This window comes from Carassius auratus, chromosome 41, assembly GCF_003368295.1.
Source record: "Carassius auratus strain Wakin chromosome 41, ASM336829v1, whole genome shotgun sequence".
Taxonomy (NCBI): Eukaryota; Metazoa; Chordata; class Actinopteri; order Cypriniformes; family Cyprinidae; genus Carassius; species Carassius auratus.
Window position 1 is genome coordinate 1,850,732 of NC_039283.1, and position 20,519 is coordinate 1,871,250.

Here is a 20,519-nt window from a genome sequence, read left to right on the forward strand (position 1 = left end):
AGAAAAAATATGGTACAAAGTAATATTTGGAAACATTATAAAAACATTATCTTAATATATTTTAAAATTTAATTTATTTCTAAGTAAACTGGATTTTCAACAGCCATTACTTCATTCTTCAGTGTCACATGATCCTTCACAAATGTTTTGATGTATATAAAGTTTAAAAGAATAGCATATATTTGAAAAATATTTTTTTTTGTAATGCATCGGTTTAATGCATCCTTGCTGAGCAAAGGTATTAGTTTATTCCCGATACATACATTATATAAAGAAGTGCATCTACTGACACTAATGCCATTAGTGGCGCTGAAACAATTAAATTAACATTTCACAAGAAAAAAAATTTTCAACTATAACTCTAAAGAATTTAGGAAACATAATCCTGATGAAGAACAACATTAATAGTTTACTCTTCAGCCTATTAAATTGTGTTGAGCAGCCCTACATTGAGTAGTCACACATTACATACTAAAAGGTTTTAGGATTTTATGCATTCATGCACTAAATACTACAAAAAAATAATTAGTTAATATCTAGGAAGATGTTAATTTTTTTTATTCTCTTAGATAAATGCATCAGCTGAAGTTATTTTCCACTGATTTGGCATTTGCTTAAATTCTACATTTCTACAGATTTTATAACGTTCAATAAAGACTTTAAAAAAAATATTCTGCTTAAGCTTAGATTAGAAAAATTATATTCTAAAGAAAAATACTACTCTAAATATTGATGAATGCTATGCCTGCATCCCGAAGATCACTTTTAAGGAGAACATTCTGAAATATTGACAAGCTTTAGCTAATTCAAACATGAATGAATGAATGAGATAGTTTGCTTCACTGACTCAATCGATAAAACATCCTACCTTACCGTAGCCAGCACTCTTCCTCTATCTGAACAGAACAAGCCGTGTGTTCACTGTATATTCAGTAAAAGAACATTTGACATTCAAAGAGTCTTCTCTCTTCTCCCCATGTGATTTTGCATACGATTCTAGAAAGGTTTGTGTCTTGTGTCAACAAGTTTCATATTACAGATCTGGATATTCACCAAATCCTTCATACGACACTTTATTCACTCAAAATAATTCAGTTCCAAAACAGTCAATGGTCCTCAAATTAAACAGTGTTACAATTTTATCAGAAACCGTACTAATAATTGTTTATATGACCCTGGGCCACAAAACCTTAAGATGCTTTTTAGCAATAGCCAAAAAAACATTGTATGGGTAAAAAATTATCGTAAATATAGTAAAGATCATGTTCCATGAAGATATTTTGTAAGTTTCCTATGATAAATATATCAAAACTTAATTTTGATTAGAAGAATTCATTTGGACAACTTTAAACTCGATTTTCTCAGTATTTTGATCTCAGATTCCAGATTTTCAAAAATAGTTGTATCTCAGCCAAATATTGTCCTATCATATCAAAGCTTTTTTATTCAGCTTTCAGATGATGTATAAATCTCAATTTTTAAAAACTGACACTTAAGACTGGTTTTGTGCTCCAGGGAGACATATATCTACACACCACAACCCTCCATTATATTGTTTGAACTTTTTTTCTGAATTTTACAAAGTAAAAATTTCTTAATGAATATATTACATAAAGCTACTTATTTCCCTCAAGCGTTCACTGTCTTTTTACTTTACTCTGACAAGCAGTCTGTGGAGGGAATGCTTTAAATTTTTTTCGAGTTTTGACTTAATCCACTGCTGCAGATATGCCTAAAATCTGATCAAACAACACCTATTTTTCATCTGAATTATATATAAACAAAACAACACCCAAGACAACATATGCATGCTTTTAGACTTTCTGAGCTGTGCCATTTTAAAAAAACATTGGTGTTTGGTAACAGCCCTACAAGGCCACATTTGTGTATTTTCTGCAAAGACATATTTGGTATTCAAAATGCACAATTTCCTTTCCTTTGCATAAAACAATAGAGAGGTTTGTGGAAAACATTACATATTTTCATTTTTCTGATATGAAACCCTAAGCTGGAACTTACTCTATTAATCAAATCTGCAAATATATGAAACAAATATCAAGTGTATATAGTGTTTGTTTGCTTTGAGGATAGAATTTCTTCCTGAAGCAGCAATACTCGTCCAAAAGGTAAAAAAATCCACCTGTTGTGTGACCAATATGTACTTTTCTAACACATTTTTCTAACAATATATACTGAAAAACATCAGCATATATAATCAAGATATCTCTAAAAAAAAAAAAAACTAAACCTATGAATAGTTGTGTGTCCAGTTAGATATTTTAACTGAAAAAAACATGCTGATGTATAAAAATGATTGTCTCTTTGGCACAATATATAGGGAAATTTAGAGTGAGCCTTTTCTGAAGTCAGTCTCATTTATTAACAGAAACATTTAAGGGTGAATAAATAAAGACAGAATCTTATTTTAAGGGACTTGCCATTACATATACTTTAAAACTCCCATTTTAATGACAGACATTCTCAAGATATGGCACTTCAAAGGGGAAGATACTGAATATGAACCAAGCTTTGTCGGGAAGATGAGACACTGATTCAATTCTGCCCACCCCCAGCATGACCTAAAGGTTTTCGTGGATCTCCAGGTCTACCCGGGTGCTTGCGTGGACCCTTTCCTCTCCCAGCCCCGTCTGTCCTTCCAGCACCTGTTCCACCCCGCTTCCTTCTCGGTCCATGTTTCGGAGTAGCTGCTTCCTCTTTGAGAGCCTGAGCCCACAAAGCATCAAAAGAACCTGGAGCTTGGTAACCCGGTTGGTCCTTATCAAGTGAGTCTCTGGAGAGCAGAACCCATACACTGGGTACATTTCTGCTGACTGTGAGACTTTCCAACCCGGCCTCAGGCTCTAGGGGCTCCCAGACCTCCTGAACTGTGCGATAGACCAGTTTGGTGAGCTGGTGTAGGCCGTGTACACGCCGTTTCATTATCTCCACGCATGTGATGGCTTTAACCACACTGTGACCCACACCTGTGAACATGATTTGGTGGCACAGATTCTCCCCCGGACCAGCGCTCACCTCTGAGCCTTCATGAGGGCCTGGATGATCTGTGGAGGCTGTTTTCTCCTCCATGCGACTTAAAGCAAACCTCAAGAGGTTTTGGATTTTGCTGCCATCCTTCACTCGAACTTCTGGAGTACTGCTGGGGAGGTCAGGGAACGGACACAGGGAGGGCTGCTCAACCGTGCGTGCTTTTCTGTAGTTCTCCATGTCACGTAGCCTTTACCTGTGGAAGTTAAAAAAGACAAAAGGCAAATAATGACAGTGTTTGTTTTGCAAAAAATATCTATACTGTACCAGTATAGATCTCAAAAACCCCAGGTCCAATTAAAAAAATAAATAAATCATAAATATTTTTTTTTAGTCACAGTGTATTCTTGAACAAGGGTGATTTTCATAAATGACAGCTTGGGGTAAGTGATTTTAAAAGTGTTCTCTATTTCAAATATACATTTAATAATTCGATAACAGCATTATTATTGAGAGTGGCACATTAAATGTATTCCAAACTTACCTTTACTAAACTAGCAATCTGGATAAGCAGTTGAGTTTAGATGTCTGCAGCCGTTTTTCTAAAAACTACGGGTTTTTGTCGATCCATATGAATAAACTGCGGCCGCTGAGATTCAACTTAAGTAAAGATAAACTACAAACAAAACGATACAGTTTACGAAATTATAAAGTTATTCTACAATTCACACAATCCAAATGTTACAGCGTGTTGCGCACACTGCCGATAATGTGACGACATGCCGTAAAGTGCCGCACATGTTCATGGGAAGTGTAGTTTTCAGAGTCGGATTATCCAATGGGCATGATGGGCATGGGCACGAGCACTAAGTGCAAATAGCTCATCTTGTTGGCATAAACTGTAACATAATTATTTAAGTTATCGATTCTGTCTATTGATTTTTTTTTTACTTTATTTATCACTTATATGCATTTATGAAATATTTCGTTTTGCTTTAAGAGGGAAGCTCAAGCAATGACTACATGGCACGAGAATTCCTTTAAGATGTCAAATTACTAATCAAAATCATGTATTTTTACATTACTGCTACTACTTACTGCCACAAAAGCTCAGAACGTCATTTATTAGGACACAGCGCCACCACGCGTTCAAAATTAGGAACTTGTCACAGCCGGTCCAACGCAATGCAAAAGTGTCTTGAGTGAAATGGGAATCCCGAACAATTTAAAACTTTTTATAAACACATTTGACCGAATAGATAAAAGTGATCCTTTCTCTATATATATCTGATATATCAGTATCTGATTCTAAACAACTTATAGACATGACTGCTGAACTTTTTATTAGGGAAGCTGCTTAGTTATTAGGTCAGTAAACCAATCTCCTCCATCAGCCAAGGGTTTTTAAAAGATGAAGCACGTGTAGTAGTAGATGAGCTCTTAAAGGGATAGTTCACCTAAAAAAAAATGAATATACGGTCAGCATTTACTCAGCCTCAAGTAGTTCTAAACATGTATAGATAATTTCATAAAATAAGATATTTTGAATTTATAGTGAATTTAGAATGTTCATAACCATAAAGTTACCAGTATTGCTCCAAATATATTGTTTTGCATTCAACAGCAAAAGGAAACTTAACAGCTTTGGAACAACAACAGAATTATCATTTTGGGTGAACTTTTCCTCTGAAGCCGCCAAATATAGGTGATGTTGCCACTTGGGTCAATAGTGTCAATCAAACATTAGAAAGAAAATCCTTTTTCAATCGTAATTTGTGACTAATAGACAGTAGTCTATTTTTTTATTTTGTCATTTTATCTGAATATCAGCAACAGTTTTTGAGATTTAGTCGGTTGAAACAGTTTTTAGGTTAATTTATCAAATTTCTCATAAAAAATGTGATCTTTGTGGAGACATCAGTGTTTTCATATATTTATTTTGAAGTAAGAAAAAATAAGCTAATATTTTTTTATCCTTTTTATTGTTTTATAACTTTTTATTTTAAAAAAATCTGAATCATAGTGTTGTTGCTATTATGAAATATCTTTGATTCAAATATAAGCCGTTAAAGGGACAATAAGTAACTTTTTAGGTATTTTATTATCTAAAATCAATATTTTTATTCATAAATATGCCCTCAATGGTGTACAAATACCTATGCCAATGTTTAAACTAATTCTTGTAAATGAAGAATTTATTATCTTTATATACATGGGACGGGTAGGTCGACGGAGGCTTCCATGTAGTTCCGCCATCTTGCAAAACTATAATAGCAGAGAGGGACAAAAAGTACTAAGCCAACGCGTTTCCACAGCGCGTTTTCGGTCAGAGCCAGAAACGCAGGTGCAGAGCAGTGAGAGGCGCTTGAAACTGCACCGGCAAGTTTAAAAGTCTGGATTGCATTCTTATTATGGACCATACATATGCTGCGCCACAGGAGAAGAAAACATCGTCGCCAAAACAGTCAAAAATAGAACGTAAAAGGAAACGTGACCGTAGATTACAGAAAACAAGAGTTAATGTCGAGGAAGCTTTTTCTAGGTGGAAAGAGCTAATGCTTGATAAAGATTTCAAAAGAGACGCTGAAGTGGCCAGTTTTCTTCTCGACAGGTAAGTCAGTGTTACAATCTATATTATAATATTTTTTTTATATCTAACAATGCATATAATTCAGAAAATATAACGAATAAAGAAGACATAACTACTAATTACAATATTTCATGTTTTCCACAGTCAGTAATTCATACTGTAACATTCGTTTGTTAGTTGTCATGTTGCAGTTTGTTTGAAATAACACACCTGTTCACCTGAAGGAAAACTCCACGAAGTGCTATTAGAAGACATCCCGTCAAAGCTTTTTGGTACATATCGCCTACCGTAGATGCAATGCGCATTTGAAAAAGAGAGGCGCTTGAGAGCAAAATTAGTTTGAATGCAAAATACAATTTCACCACTAGATGGGAGTAATTCCTACTTACTGTCCCTTTAAAGGGGGGGGTGAAATGCTCGTTTTCACTCAATATCCTGTTAATCTTGAGTACCTAACTCCAAAAAGTCTTTATTTTTATTATATTTATAAGAGAAAGATAGTCTGTACCGATTTTTCCCGGAAAAACACGAGCGCCTAGAGGCGTGACGTGTGGGCGGAGCTAAAGAATCACGAGCGCCAGTAGGCTTTGGAGTTGAGAGCATGTGGAAGCTGTGACACAGATCCAGAGGCTGAAATTTAACAAGAGCAGCATCAGCAAAGGCGGTATGCTATGTGGTATGTACTGAAACTGTATATATTTGCTTAGCGGTTTTGGAAAATGACTAAGTTCCACTTTATGTCGTCTTTTTTTTTTTTTTTTTTTTTTTTGGCTGTACATGTGGAAAGTGCAGTTTGATGACAACATCGCATAATGTTTACTTGATGTGCTCACGCGCCGATAGCTAAGTTAACAACACAGAGATATTTGAAGCAGTTTTACTCACCGCATGTGGTTCCAACACACGATCGTGACCCTTTTTCGTTGGGACTGCATTATCCTTAAGAAATAAACGACGTGCAATCCGAAATGCAGGGAACAAACAAAAACACTTGCACAACTCCGTTGATGCTCTGTAAAAATAAACTCCATCCACTGGTCCCTTAATGCTGTTTCTCTTTTGGTAATCTGTGCAGGGTTGTCTTGCCCTGGCAACCAAAAACACACTTCTGTGACTTTTCGCGACGCTCTCGCTCTGATCAGGCTGTGCTCAGCCTCTCAGTGCTCTGCTATACGGGAGCGCGCGCTCTTCCGGCAGAAGAGCGCGTACCTAAGACCCATATAAGGAAATTCCGCTCCATCTAACGTCACACAGAGCCATACTCGAAAAAAACTTTCCGAAACTTGTGACAAACCGTTTTTTTTTGGAACAAAAATACTCCTTCAAACGTACAACTTAATTTTTGAAACTTTGTCCATGTTTAGCATGGGAATCCAACTCTTTAACAGGGTAAAAAACTCAGTATGCATGAAATAGCATTTCACCCCCCCTTTAAGTAAATGTTAATATGCCTGCATTGAAGTAAAGTCATTGAATAAATGTACCTCTTTTACTTGGATTCTGTCTTTCCCTTAAAGTATAGGGTAGGCAAATTGGAGGAATGCAAATACATATATTAACAGGCAGGTATGACAGCCTATGATTGGACTTACATTTATGGCCCCACACCTTCCACAGACTATATAAATAGCCTACAATAAAATCCACTTAACTTAGTGATTACTATCAGGATGTGAAGAGACTTTAACCAGCATAACACTTTTTTTTAAAATCCAAATCACCTACCCTGCCTTTAATAACCCAATGCATGATCATCTTAAATTTATATATGAATCTGTTACAGTTTAAAAGTAAATGCACATTGTTCTTCAAGAAGGCATCTTTGCCCATCTTACCCTAATATTTTACTGGGGTTCGTCGTTCGTGTCCAAGTAAAAAAAGGGTCTAGCGACACCACTGATCTTAACATCAACACCAATGAAACACAGCAAAAGGACAAAATCCTGATCTTCACTATTCAGCCATCAGCATAATTTTCACAAAAAGCACTCAACACTGCCTCTAGTGAAGATTATCAAAACATAATGTGTTATACAAGTGATCATAAATTAGTGGCAGATTTGCAAGTTACTGGTGAAATTTCCTATTTTATGAAAATGAATTTATTAATTTAATCCAATAGTAATTGAGATATCTTGAAATCGTGTAGTTTTAAGTTATAAGCATAAATGTAGATGGTTAAGGTTTAAGCAGACAGAGCTACTTAACACTGTATGACAGCTATGCATATAAATTAATAAGGCACAAATAAGGACTGCATGCATAAAAAAAAAACAATGCATCATATCTCAAGATTGACACTAAATGTCATGCTTTATACAAATTTATTTTGTTATATACACAATTTGTTATATACAACAAATTAAGGTTGCATGTTGATTATAATATTTTGTTCATTTTATTAATGATATACATTTTATTGTTGATGTGGCATTCATAACTTCCTGATCTACATCCTGCTTCCATCTAAGTCAATGTCTTTCAATGGTAAATTGAAAAACTGTTTAATTCAAATATCAACACAACTGCTTAATATAATCTTACCATGTAGCAATATAAAATTAAACCTAATATAACATTGCAATCATTAAAAATACAGCTCACAAATGCAGGTTGTTATAACAATATAAACTTAATTAACCTAAAGAATAGCATTACTAACAAGCACTAAATGTAAGTTACCAACAGTTGTTGTGAAGGATTGAGGTAAACTGGCCTTTTGTAGCAGACTGGCTTCTTTTTATCACAGCAGCGTGCACTTTGCCATTTGAAATCATTTTTAGGATCAAGGGACACTGAAGTACATAAGCCCTTCAAAACGCCCAGTGGATGCCCGTCTTTCCAGTGAACGTAATTGACAGAGTTTGGGGACTCATACTCCTCCTGCCAGTACCAGTCTGTAGTTAGTAAACTGCGGCGGAGACCGATCCAGCCATCCCCATCCTCTTTGGTCAGGTTATCAGCCATGTCCTTAAGCACAGATTTAGTTACAGGACAGGCAAACTGATTTCCATTAATCATGCAGTACTCACGAGACTTCTTCCAAGTCAGAGTGTCCTTTCCGATTGCAAATGCCCCAGGTACTAACACACAGCCATGAAGATCTAAATGCATGAATAAATAAACAGATTTTTACCTTTTGCCTTTCACCAGGGTTTTGCACCATCCAAATTCAGACAGACAGATAGATTGATATTTGTTTCAAATTAGATCTTTTACCTGGTTTTTCATTGATTGGTATAGCCGGGCCTCCAAACATTACATTTGCCGACATATCTTCCAGCATATAAACGCCAATCCTTGATGTTGGATGCCAGATTGTGGCAATTTGATCTTGTATGGTTACAACAACTGAAGAGTAGTTTGTGCCAGCGATTGCAGTCCAGTCAGATGCTGAGAGCAAACCATTATGTGTGCGCACATCATCTTTGCTGTCTGTTTGAGCGATCACCAATGCCTTGCCATTTGTTGAAGAAAATTGCAGCAGGAAGCAAGCAAAAAACATGGTTTCTGGGATCAACTCCACAATGACGCCCGGACTGAAAAGCCTGAGGGACACTTGCTCTGTTGCATTTATCAGCTGGGATTTCTGCAGGTCTGAAATTGGCAGAAGCGTTGAGGGAGTAGCCTGTAGCTGGTTACCATTGTGAAATAGCGAGGAGGTGTTTTCTGACAGCATAAGTAATTTGGTCTCAGAACTGTTGAAGATGGAAGGTACGATAAAGCTCCGACCCTGAAACTGTGAGGGAAGAATCTGATTTATTACCATGTTACAGTTACAGCTCTCAGTCTCTACACATGGGTGGGTCAACATCACAGCGATTTCTTTGCTTGATTTGACCCTCAAAACAGAACCGTTGGTCTGAAACTGGACCAGCTGGTAGGGATCCATACTGAAGGTCTCATTTCGAATATCTGATGCTGATGTTTGCTTGACTATAGTGACACTGTTTTGACTGTGGACCGCATTGATTATGAGTAACTTGAATGAGCTGTATCTCGTTGTACTGTCTAGCATAGGTAGGTTGAAAGATTCAAGATACCCTGGGTAATCCAGCAAAGGGATCAAATAATTTGTGCCAAGATTTACAGTTGGCTGGACGACATGGGACTGGATGCTGCCTTCCCGTTGACTTATAGAAACCACTGTGATGTTTTTGTCACTGGTAATTCTGACAGATAAAAACGAGGAGCCTAGCTGATATATTTCAGCAGACTTTGGCAACACAACACTCATGGTCTGTCCTGGATTTGGAATATATTGCTCTTGCTGTGTGCCATTGTAGAAGACTGTGAAGCTAGTGCTGTTATGAAGGGCCGTGACTTTTAGATAGTTCATGGTACCAGACGGATAGAAGAAACCAATGTTCTCTGGAAAGGCAGTGATGAAGTTGTCTCCATAGCCCACTACTGTAAGACCTTAAATAAAAGTGTTCAGAGAATGAGATCAGTCACACATCAGTTTGAAAATGGTTAAACTGCAACCCAGATAACATGTGGTTCTCAAAAATTTTCAGGAGAGACAACAATATTGCCCACAAAGACTACAAAAACAACCCAATTTGGGGGAAACCATTAGTTATCATAAGTTACATTCACATTTATTTGTTTTTATCCAAATCGCTGTCCTAGATATAGTAAAAGTTCTTCCCTTACCTTGGTGAAACATTGATGTGAGGAGCAGAAAGACAAGCATGATTATGGATTTAACTTGCTTTGACTTTCTCTGTGCACTAGTGTTGAAAGAACAGACAAAAACCACATGGAAAAAAATGATTGCTAAATATATTTTGGAACTTATTAATGTGTATAGATGGATGTTTTAATTACATTCAACACAGAATACCATAATAAAGCAACTAATTAGAATAAAGTGATTTAAACTGATGACAAAAAAAGATTTTCTGAAACCTCAGAATGTCGAAAATATCTTGTAAAGATATCTAAAGATAATAATAATCATAATAAAAACCAGCCAAGACAAAGAAATGTATTTTTACATAATTTCTCAGCACAAGCCAACTATTTGTGTGTATGTATATATATATATATATATATATATATATATATATATATATATATATATATATATATATATTCTTTGCAGATAATGTACGCTGTTTAAAGAAGATATTTCAGAACTCAAGCAATTATCTACAGAAATAATCTGCTATATTCTGACCTTAACACTTTTAACTGCGACAAAATCTCTTACCTGATGTCTTGGTCAGTACTCTTCTTCTCTCTAAAAATCAACTCTTTGGCATTATTTTAGTTTAGAAACATTTGACTTTCAAAATGCTTCATTTTCTCTCAGATTTGCATAGGATCCTGGCTAAACAAAAGACTTACATGATTTGATGTAATGACCTTCACAATGCAAAAGAGTAAAACATCAAAAAACAACAAACAGTACTTCTCGGAGTGTTTAAAACCATGGTTTCATTTGTTATTGCAACCATTTTGCCATAGGTATTTAGTGCATTACTACAAATTACTACCTGAAATTACTACTAAACTGAAGAAAAGTGATGAAAACAAGACAGCAGAGTACAATGTGGCACAAATTCACTTGCATGTGATGCTCAGTTTACATCTATGATGAACACACGCATTAAATAAAACAAAAACTAGTCCAAAATTGTAAGCAAAACCATGTTTATAATACAGTATAATGCTAACTGTTGCCTGGTTTTGTCTATAGGTATCTCTGATTAAAATGCCACAACCTCTGATTTGCCTAAATGACATCACAGAATGGAGGCGATGGTGAGCTGTAAAAGTCAACCATAATGCACCAGAATCAGGCCTAATAGGCTTGAAGGTGTCTATAGTGACTTTTAAGAGCACTGTGATCTTATGACATATGCTTGTATTCCCCTACAACAGGAGCTCATTTCACATTATTTGCCTTCATTTTAGATCATCATGCATTACATCAGACAAAGTTTTGATAGTTGTTATATTTGAGAGGATATTCAGTTTTGGTTTGTGTAATAACAGTATGTGAACCCATTATATATAGCTCACACACATACACACACACACACACACACACATATAAATATATATATATATATATATATAAAATAATAAATATATATACATACTATTGTAATATGACTAATTTTTTCAGTTACTAACTTTAATTAAAAGGCCAAAAATTTGGACAAGAAGGAAACACCACTGGATAAGTAATTCTAAATATTATCATATAGTGTATTAAAGGTAATATCACTGAAATATTTGCCCTGTTGGTAGCAGATGGGACCTAAGCTTAGAGCAACAGGACACACTCTTCCAGGAAAACTCCTTGTTGGAATCTTTGGACACAGCAGCGCACAACGCTTTCTGGGGAATATCTGGATGCCCATTGGCCCACTTCGTGAAGCTCACGCTATATTTGCTGTCATTGCCTTTCAGCCAGTACCACTCTGACGTGAACAGACTGCGCCGCAGACCGATCCACAGATACCCAGGACCAATGTTGTTTTGCAGAAAGTTGGTCATATAATTTGTAGAATCTGCCACACAGCCATCACGATCTGTGAGCACACAAGCATATATTGACACATTTACAGTCTGCACTGGGAAATTTGACTTCATTCACATTCTAATTTCCATAAAATAAAAGTGGACACTGATTATAACTGTAACAAAAATGTTTTTGAAAAAAGGCACTTTTGCACACAAACACAGTATTTACATTATTTGATCAAAATACAGTAAAAAGAGTAATGTTGTAATACTAATATTTCCTACTAATTTTATTACTTTTCTTATTGAAAACAGCTGTGCCTTTTAATATTTTCATTGAAACTGTGATGAATTTTGGTTTTAGAATTCTTTAAAGAATGGAAAATTCAAAACAGCCTTTTTTTTAAGTTACTTTGATATAACAATGTAAATGTGCTTTCCATTACTTTTTTTTATCAGTTTAATGCATCTTTGCTGAGTAAAAGTATGTGTTACTTTTTTTAATACCAGTTTTAAACTGTAGTGTATAGTAGCATTGTTATTTTATGCATTATAAATGTATAAATATTAGTGGTGGGCCTTTATCGGCATTAACGTGCTGCGTTAATTTATTCTCAAAGTTGGGTTGGGAGCTGGGTCTATACTAAGCAAGCTATGATGACTTTAACCTTGATATTTTATATAACCTACTGGCTGAGGCCAGCCTAAAAAGATGCTCAGGACAGTTGACGGGCCACTGCTGCGCATCGTCACGAAAGCTTATATTTTCCACATGTTTTTACGCCTTACGTTTTAACAGTCAAACCAAAAATTATTCAGACACCAGATAAATTTTTTTATATATATAGCAAAACTGTAATAATGTGAGAAATGTTGAAGGTGTCTGAATAAATGTAGGTTTGATTGTATATTTCATTTTTACATTAAAGAATATTCAGTGCTATTTTACATTTAATTATTTGGTTTCTGTACCTTGACACCTACAAACTTGAAAAAAAACTTAAACATTGTGTAAATAGCACAAATAAATAAAAATAAACAAACATACAAATTAAACAATTTCAAACAGGGTCTACTGGTACAACCTTCACCGGGTCCCCGCTGACCCCAGCTACGGACCTGCTCACGCCTGTTTCACACATACTCCGTCTGCAGTGCGTATGTAGTCCGTGTGCATTACGTATGTGGTGCAGCACGGACTCGATGTGCTTTCACACAGAACGCGCTTGCAGTCTGCTACTCGTTACATAAATGATCTGCTGCAGACGCAACGCTCCTGGAACGCAACTGGAATCCGTTAACATGGGTGCGTAAAAAAATATACAACGCATACGCACTGCAGACGGAGTATGTGTGAAACAGGCGTAAGGTTGTTTGCACCTTGTGCAATGTGGAATGAGTTTACAGCTTTTTCAAGCACTTGGTGATGCATTTTGGAAACAGGAGATGAGCCCCTGGTCTAATGCACCATCTAGCTTGATAAACCCCTACTCAAAGTCTTACTGTTTGTCAATTTTATTTGGGTAACACACATATTCTGAATGCCATCGGTAGGATTTGAATGAGCCATTTTAATCTAGATTAATTTAGATTCATTTCAAGATCACAGTGAGACTAATCTAGATTAAAAAAAATAATCTATGCCCACCTCTAATAAATATATAATTATATAAAACATATGGCAATTGAAACCAATTTCATGTCATGTGCCATTCAGACATATAATATCCTAATTTTGCAAAATCCAATCACAATTCAATCAAGTCCTGATTTCATAAACCACATAATAATTGCATCCTTCCTAAAATGGGAATAAAGGCTGTAAGTATCATTTGATGTTGCCTTTAATTTACTCTTGGATTAAAAGAAAGTATCTTTTACCTGGGTCATCATTTAAAATGACAGCTGGGCTTCCGTAAGGAATTTCACCTTCCATCGTCTCAAACATGTACACTCCAATCTTGGAGGTTGGATGCCAGATGACATGCGTGCCACTAAGCGACACAGATCTCTTCTGTCGAGTTCATCTGAACCAGGTAACAAGCGGCGAACATGGTTTCTGGTATGAGTTCTAAGACAAAACCTGGACTAATAAGTCTGATGGACACCTTATTTGTTGAACTGATTAACTGAGACGCACTCTTGAGCTCTGGGAAGGGAATGAGCTCTGAAGAATTGAACTGCTGAGTTTTTATATTCACGCCTTTGAGCCTTACTTCCGTTGTGTTAGTCACTTGCAGCCAGGCTGTATTCAGGTTCTTCACAGACGGCACAAGAAACGTGTCACCCCACAGATTTCGGGGGAGAACGTGGCTCAGCACCATATTACAATCACATCCTGCAGTTTCTACACATGGGTGGGTTAACAGCACAGCCACCTTTCCAGAAGAGTCCAGCTGAATCTCAGAGCCATTAGTTTGGAACTGGTAAAGTTTGTAAGGCCTGAGCGTAATATTAAATGCTTTTGGACCATCCGGACTGATACTTTGGACGGTGATTAAGTTATCAGAGTTCTCAGCATTGATAATGATCAGCCTGAACGAATTGTATCTCCAGCTGTCCGGAGCTAACTGATCTGACATATTGTACAAGGATGCCATCATCTGATTGTAATTGATAAATGGGATTGAATACCACTTTCCGAGATTTGTAACAGGTTGAACGACATTAGACTGCACGCTGCTCCCGCGCTGACTGAGCCAAAGCACCACGATCTTTTGGGTGCTGTTGACTCTGGCAAAAAGAGGGAAGTTTGTGAACTGAAATTGCTCGTTGTACTTGGGAAAATGCACAATTTTAGTCTGCCCAGATCGTAGTTTATCATGAAACACTTTTGTGTAGTTGATGGTGATTTCGACGAGGGTGTCGTTGTAGAAAGCAGTAATTTGGAGCGTGTTGTAGGACTCCTGTGGATTGTAGTAGACAGTGTTTTCTGGGAATGCCGTGATGAAATCTCTTCCATAACTCTCCACTGACAGCCCTATCAAATCATGTTTAAAATGATGAATTTTACACAGATATAGATATTCTCTGTAGAGTAGATATATTCTGATATAACATTACACAGTGAGCGTAAGGTTTGCTACAGTTTTCTGGTTTCTCTTGTATCACTCTGCACCTTTTCTCGGATCAATATGTCATGCACTGATTTGCTAAGCAGCCGTGTAACAAGTTAGAGAATGTAAAGTCCGTCAGTTTAATAGCAAAATAAGCTCAAAATGGGATGAAGACCTGACCATCTTGTCAATGACTGACTGTACAATACCCTTTACATGCAGTTTTTTGTAGTAAAATACAGAACAATTTGCGTAATGACCCATAAAACCTTTATATATTCAATGAAACTACATCAGCTTTGTACGTGTGTATTTGTGCAAATGTGAAAGATGATTTACCCGAGCAAACCAGTGACATGAAGATAAGATGAAACAGCATCACGCACTCTCTGTGGTTTTCAGGACAGTTGATTTAAGCAGCAACTGGTGTTCAACCAAGCTAGAAAAAAAGAGATGAATACATCTGATACATACATTTTTTTTTTATTGTTGTTTTCTTTTATGGCTCCTGTGCTGAAACATGATAATATGGATTGTTGGTATGTTTGGGAGGAATATGAAGCTGTGCAGTTCTTACGTGTAGGAGATATTTATTTTTGATTCAGTCATATTAAATAATAGAATTGATTCAAACTAAACTGACTGATTCAATGTTACAATGTTATAAAAGTGCTATAAAAGTGAACATGGATTATAAAGTCACAAACATAACCCATGCATAATTATCAAGTTTATCGTTAACTTATTGACACAGCCGAGTAATTCAAAATTCAAATCAGACAGATATTATTTCTGAAATCCCATAGTGGATTTTCAACCACAACAGACATATCACAAACATATTTATTGGTACAGTATTAACATAACATTCTGTTATGTAAACCTGATGACTTACCTGATGCTTCAAGATCACTGGTCTTCCACTCTCTGAGCAAGGTAATCTTCTTTTGTGTGTTTTTCCAGCGACATAAACCCATTTTGCATTCAAAACACATTTAGTGTCTCCATGCAAGTTTGCATAATGAGCTGGTGACATTACTATTAGTCATATAACACATGCTATATTCTCACAGCACAGTCATCACTCAATTCCTCACTCCTCAGAAAAAAAGGTGTGTTTAGAAATTATAGTTAATTTATAAATGTGAGTATAGCAAAATAAGATACACTGTTACATATTATACTCAGAAAGCGTTAATTTATAAATGTGAGTATAGCAAAATAAGATACACTGTTACATATTATACTACAAATAAAATTGATGACAAAATGTATTGTCATATTTTATTACCATTTTCTAAACTACATTGAATAAACTGATAATGTGTGAGATGTTGAAGGTGTCTGAATAAATTTTGGTTTGACTGTATGTACCTTTTAGGTACTGGTATTTACATTTTAGGTACTAAGGTACTTATGTGTTTAATGTAACAATATGCATCTTTTAGGGGTAAAAAAGGTAACAAACCCAGTGACGGCTTTTTGTACCTTTTTTTCTGAGAGTGCATTGTAAGTCGCTTTGAATGAAAGCGTCTGCTAAATGAATAAATGTAAATGTAAAAGAAATAAATGCATGCAAAAAGGTTTGCAGTCTGAAAGTTTGTTCATTTGGGAAAAAAAAACTTTGGACACAATGCTATGTAGGCAATATTAATTTAAAAAATGAGGTTTGTACGCTCATCAATGATCAATGAGGCCTAGGAGCAGAGGTGGGTAGAGTACCCAAAAACTTTACTCGAGTAAAAGTAAAAGTCATTCTAGAAATATTTACTCAAGTAAAAGTAAAAGTACTGAACGACTCATTCAAACTGATTCATGAACCAATTCACTCGTTTGCCAATTGGCTTGATCAAGCCTTTGAACAGAATTGACTCAAAAGAATGAATCATTCGCGAATGGGCATCGCTCATTGCCCAGAGAAAAGTAGAAGGCGCGATTGGAATAAAGTGAAGCATTTATAACATTTATTGCATTAAAGCTGCGGTAGGGAACTTTTGACGGTCTTGCGGAAGAACATCATAGCCGGAACTACTTCTCTCTGTTTATGTCTATGAAGAATCACAAAGGTACTGGGTTACTCCGCCGCGGTACCCCCGAAGCAATCTAAAATAGTCAGAATATAAACACTTATTATAGGTGCACCCTAGTGATTCAGGACAAGCTAAAAACAAGGTTTGGAAAATGGATTCATGGTGTACTCGCTTATTATATACATTTTTCTACATTTTGAACACAAACAAAGTTACGGACCGCAGCTCTGATTGGTTGTTTCTTACCGGGAGCGATGGATTTTCTGCAAATGGCAATAATGCTAATAATTTAATATCCAAATCCGTTAAAGGATTTTTGGGCTGCATTAATTAGGTAAACCGGAATCGGGAACACTTCCCAAAACACCCCATGTACTTGCTACATCATTAGAAGAATGGCATCTACGCTAATATTTGTCTGTTTCTCTCTTAATCCGAGGTCACCGTAGCCACCAGATCCAGTCTGTATCCAGATCAGAGGATCACTGCAGTCACCCGGATCCAGTACGTATCCAGACCAGATGGTGGATCAGCACCTAGAAAGGACCTCTACATCCCTGAAAGACAGCGGAGACCAGGACAACTAGAGCCCCAGATACAGATCCCCTGTAAAGACCTTGTCTCAGAGGACCACCAGGACAAGACCACAGGAAACAGATGATTCTTCTGCACAATCTGACTTTGCTGCAGCCTGGAATTGAACTATTGGTTTCGTCTGGTCAGAGGAGAACTGGCCCCCAAACTGAGCCTGGTTTCTCTCAAGGTTTTTTTCTCCATTCTGTCACCGATGGAGTTTCGGTTCCTTGCCGCTGTCGCCTCTGGCTTGCTTAGTTGGGGTCACTTCATCTACAGCGATATCATTGACCTGATTGCAAATAAATGCACAGACACTATTTAACCGAACAGAGATGACATCACTGAATTCAATGATGAACTGCCTTTAACTATCATTTTGCATTATTGACACATTGTTTTCCTAATGAATGTTGTTCAGTTGCTTATATGCAATGTATTTTGTTTAAAGCGCTATATAAATAAAAGTGATGTGACTTGACTTGATAATACGAATATAACCAATTTTGAATAAAGATATCATCACCCTTTAAAAAAAGCAACCATCACCAGAGATACTGTACTTCTTACCTGGCTTTGCGCTTAAAGATATAGCCGGGCCTCCATACACATGTGTGCTCTTCTCAAACACGTACACACCGATCTTTGTGGATGGATGCCAAATGATGTGTATGTTATCAAGAGACACTAACACCGATGAGTACACTGAATTGGCGACGGTGCTCCATTCAGTAGATAAAAGCAAATCATTATCTATATACACACTATCCCTGTAGTTTGTTTCTGCTATGATTAAGGCCTTGGCATCTGTCGAGCTGACAGGCACTAGGTAGCACGCTGAGAACTTAGATTGTGAGATTGGTTCAATGATGATGCCTGGACTGACAAGCCTGAGGGAAGCAGGATTCGATGTGTGGATGAACTGGGATCCTAACTGCAGAGATGGAAGGGACAGGAGTTTTGATGAATAGGCATCCACCGTATTTGATTCTAGATCCCCGCCACTGGCACTGATTTCCACTGAGGACGTCACATGTAGCCAAACGTTGCCGGTGTTGAGTATTGAGGGTACAACAAATCTGCTATCCCACTGAGCATCAGGATGAAGTTGGTTCAGCACCATGTTGCATTTGCATTCCTCCGTCTCTACACATGGATGGGTCAGCATCACCGCCACTCCATAATCAGAATAAATCTCAGTTTCTTTCCCGTCAACTTGAAGTTGGAGAGCGGTGAACGGATCGAGTATGTAATTATTTTCTATAGACCCTATTAATAAAATCGTCTCCGTTGATAATAACCAGCCTGAAGGAGCTGTATCTCTTGCTGACATCTCTTGCTGATTGATAAAAAGTATTGATCATCTGGCTGTAATTCAGCAAGGGGATGGTATAAACTGTACCAAGATTTTTGAGAGGATGAATGACATTAGTTTGCACACTGTCTTCTTTCTTGCTGATTGATTGCACCACAATGTTCTTCGTGCTGCTGATTCTGACAGTTTGAGAAGTTGCACCAAATTGGTATTCCTCAATATCCGCTGGCAAGTCCAGAGACAGCCTTGAGCTGGTGGTTTAGCCTATTTGTTTTATTTATTTATTTTTCTGGCTATTAGAAGTTCTTATTGGCCGGTAACTTAAAAATTTATTAATTTCAATCCCTAAATACAACCATATAATTATTCATTAAATGAAACCTCACATTTAGCCTACTTTGTTATACAACAGTTTCTTTAGAATTCATGAGGATTGTTTTTAAGCACTGTTATTAATGAGAATTAACTAATAAATAATTATTCATGTAAAAAAGAAAAATAAATCTTAAATATGTTAGGAAAAAATTGTTAGCCTGAATGCAATGTAAGTCGCTTTGCATAAAAGCGTCTGCTAAATGCATAAATGTATTTATTTATTTATTTTATTTATTTAAATGTAAATATTCAGTCAACAATAAGAATCAACTAATACATATCCTACTTTGAAATGCTTCATTAATATAAACAACAGACAAATAGAGTAAAGGGTGTAACTTACAACTTACAATAAAAGGTGTTTTTTGACCTTGCATGCATGTCAACCTGTTGCTGGGGACTCCCAAAACCAAAATATGAACCTTTCATACCCCACAATAGGGACACTTTAATATCAGTAAATCAAATAAAAATAATAATAATTATATATATATATATATATATATATATATATATATATATATATATATATATATATATATACACAACGTCTTGTTAAATGTAGCCTATATATATATGCTACATTTATCAAGACGTTGTCCTTCACTGGGCTGACTGTTATACATCTCTAAAATCTAATATCTAATCTTAAATATCTCCACATAAAGAGACCTCTTACCTCATAAGCGTATCACAGCCTTCTCGCTGAACCAAATCGCATCGTGTCGTTTTTCATTTATAGCAATGCAGATTATTTGTCATTCAAAATGCACGCTATTTTCAGAGCTTTGCATAAACTGCCTCAACCCTGCCTAAAGAAAACTTAGCATGAAACAACGATTTTCATTCTCAACAGGTATTGATAATAAAGTTAACGTGTGCTGATTATGTACCTATAAAGTAATATAGCCTAGTTTTGTTTATAATTTGTTCTTCTAGAATTTTACAACCACTGTATATTTATCAAAACATAAATAAATAAATAAATAAATAGAATGAACGATCAAACGAAAATTTTGGAGGGTGATGCATCAAAAAAATAATTTGTTACTTCACATGTCTCTGTAAAACTAAAAATGCTCTGCCTTTTGTGAATCACGGATTGACCCTCATACACA

At 36.2% G+C, this 20,519-nt stretch overlaps 4 protein-coding genes across 6 annotated transcripts in view; 1 reads left to right on the plus strand and 3 right to left on the minus strand.

Moving 5' to 3' along the window:
* LOC113059477 (collagen alpha-6(VI) chain-like) overlaps positions 1-20,519 on the plus strand; it is a 1,020,620-nt gene that overhangs the window by 340,925 nt on the left and 659,176 nt on the right.
* On the minus strand, positions 1,408-3,805 carry LOC113059562 (ribonuclease P protein subunit p25-like protein). Its single transcript, XM_026228126.1, has 2 exons — positions 3,530-3,805; positions 1,408-3,241 (listed from the first exon to the last, which is right to left on the minus strand). The coding sequence occupies exon 2, from the start codon at positions 3,223-3,225 to the stop codon at positions 2,554-2,556; it is 672 nt and encodes a 223-aa protein (XP_026083911.1). The 5' UTR covers positions 3,226-3,241; positions 3,530-3,805; the 3' UTR covers positions 1,408-2,553.
* Positions 7,917-11,586, minus strand: LOC113059530 (IgGFc-binding protein-like). 2 transcript variants are annotated; one of them, XM_026228073.1, is made up of 4 exons: positions 10,791-11,586; positions 10,232-10,308; positions 8,795-9,994; positions 7,917-8,679 (listed from the first exon to the last, which is right to left on the minus strand). In XM_026228073.1, exons 2-4 carry the CDS (start codon positions 10,269-10,271, stop codon positions 8,243-8,245), a joined length of 1,677 nt encoding a protein of 558 aa, XP_026083858.1. In that variant the 5' UTR covers positions 10,272-10,308; positions 10,791-11,586; the 3' UTR covers positions 7,917-8,242. The 2 variants fall into 2 exon arrangements, with proteins under 2 accessions (XP_026083858.1, XP_026083857.1); XM_026228072.1 differs by lacking the exon at positions 10,791-11,586 and having other exon boundaries at positions 10,232-10,401.
* On the minus strand, positions 11,830-20,299 carry LOC113059550 (uncharacterized). Of its 2 annotated transcripts, XM_026228107.1 has the most exons (4): positions 20,081-20,299; positions 15,448-16,134; positions 13,934-15,032; positions 11,830-12,120 (listed from the first exon to the last, which is right to left on the minus strand). In XM_026228107.1, the coding sequence occupies exons 2-3, from the start codon at positions 15,485-15,487 to the stop codon at positions 14,047-14,049; spliced, it is 1,026 nt and encodes a 341-aa protein (XP_026083892.1). In that variant the 5' UTR covers positions 15,488-16,134; positions 20,081-20,299; the 3' UTR covers positions 11,830-12,120; positions 13,934-14,046. The 2 variants fall into 2 exon arrangements, with proteins under 2 accessions (XP_026083892.1, XP_026083891.1); XM_026228106.1 differs by lacking the exon at positions 20,081-20,299 and having other exon boundaries at positions 15,448-16,828.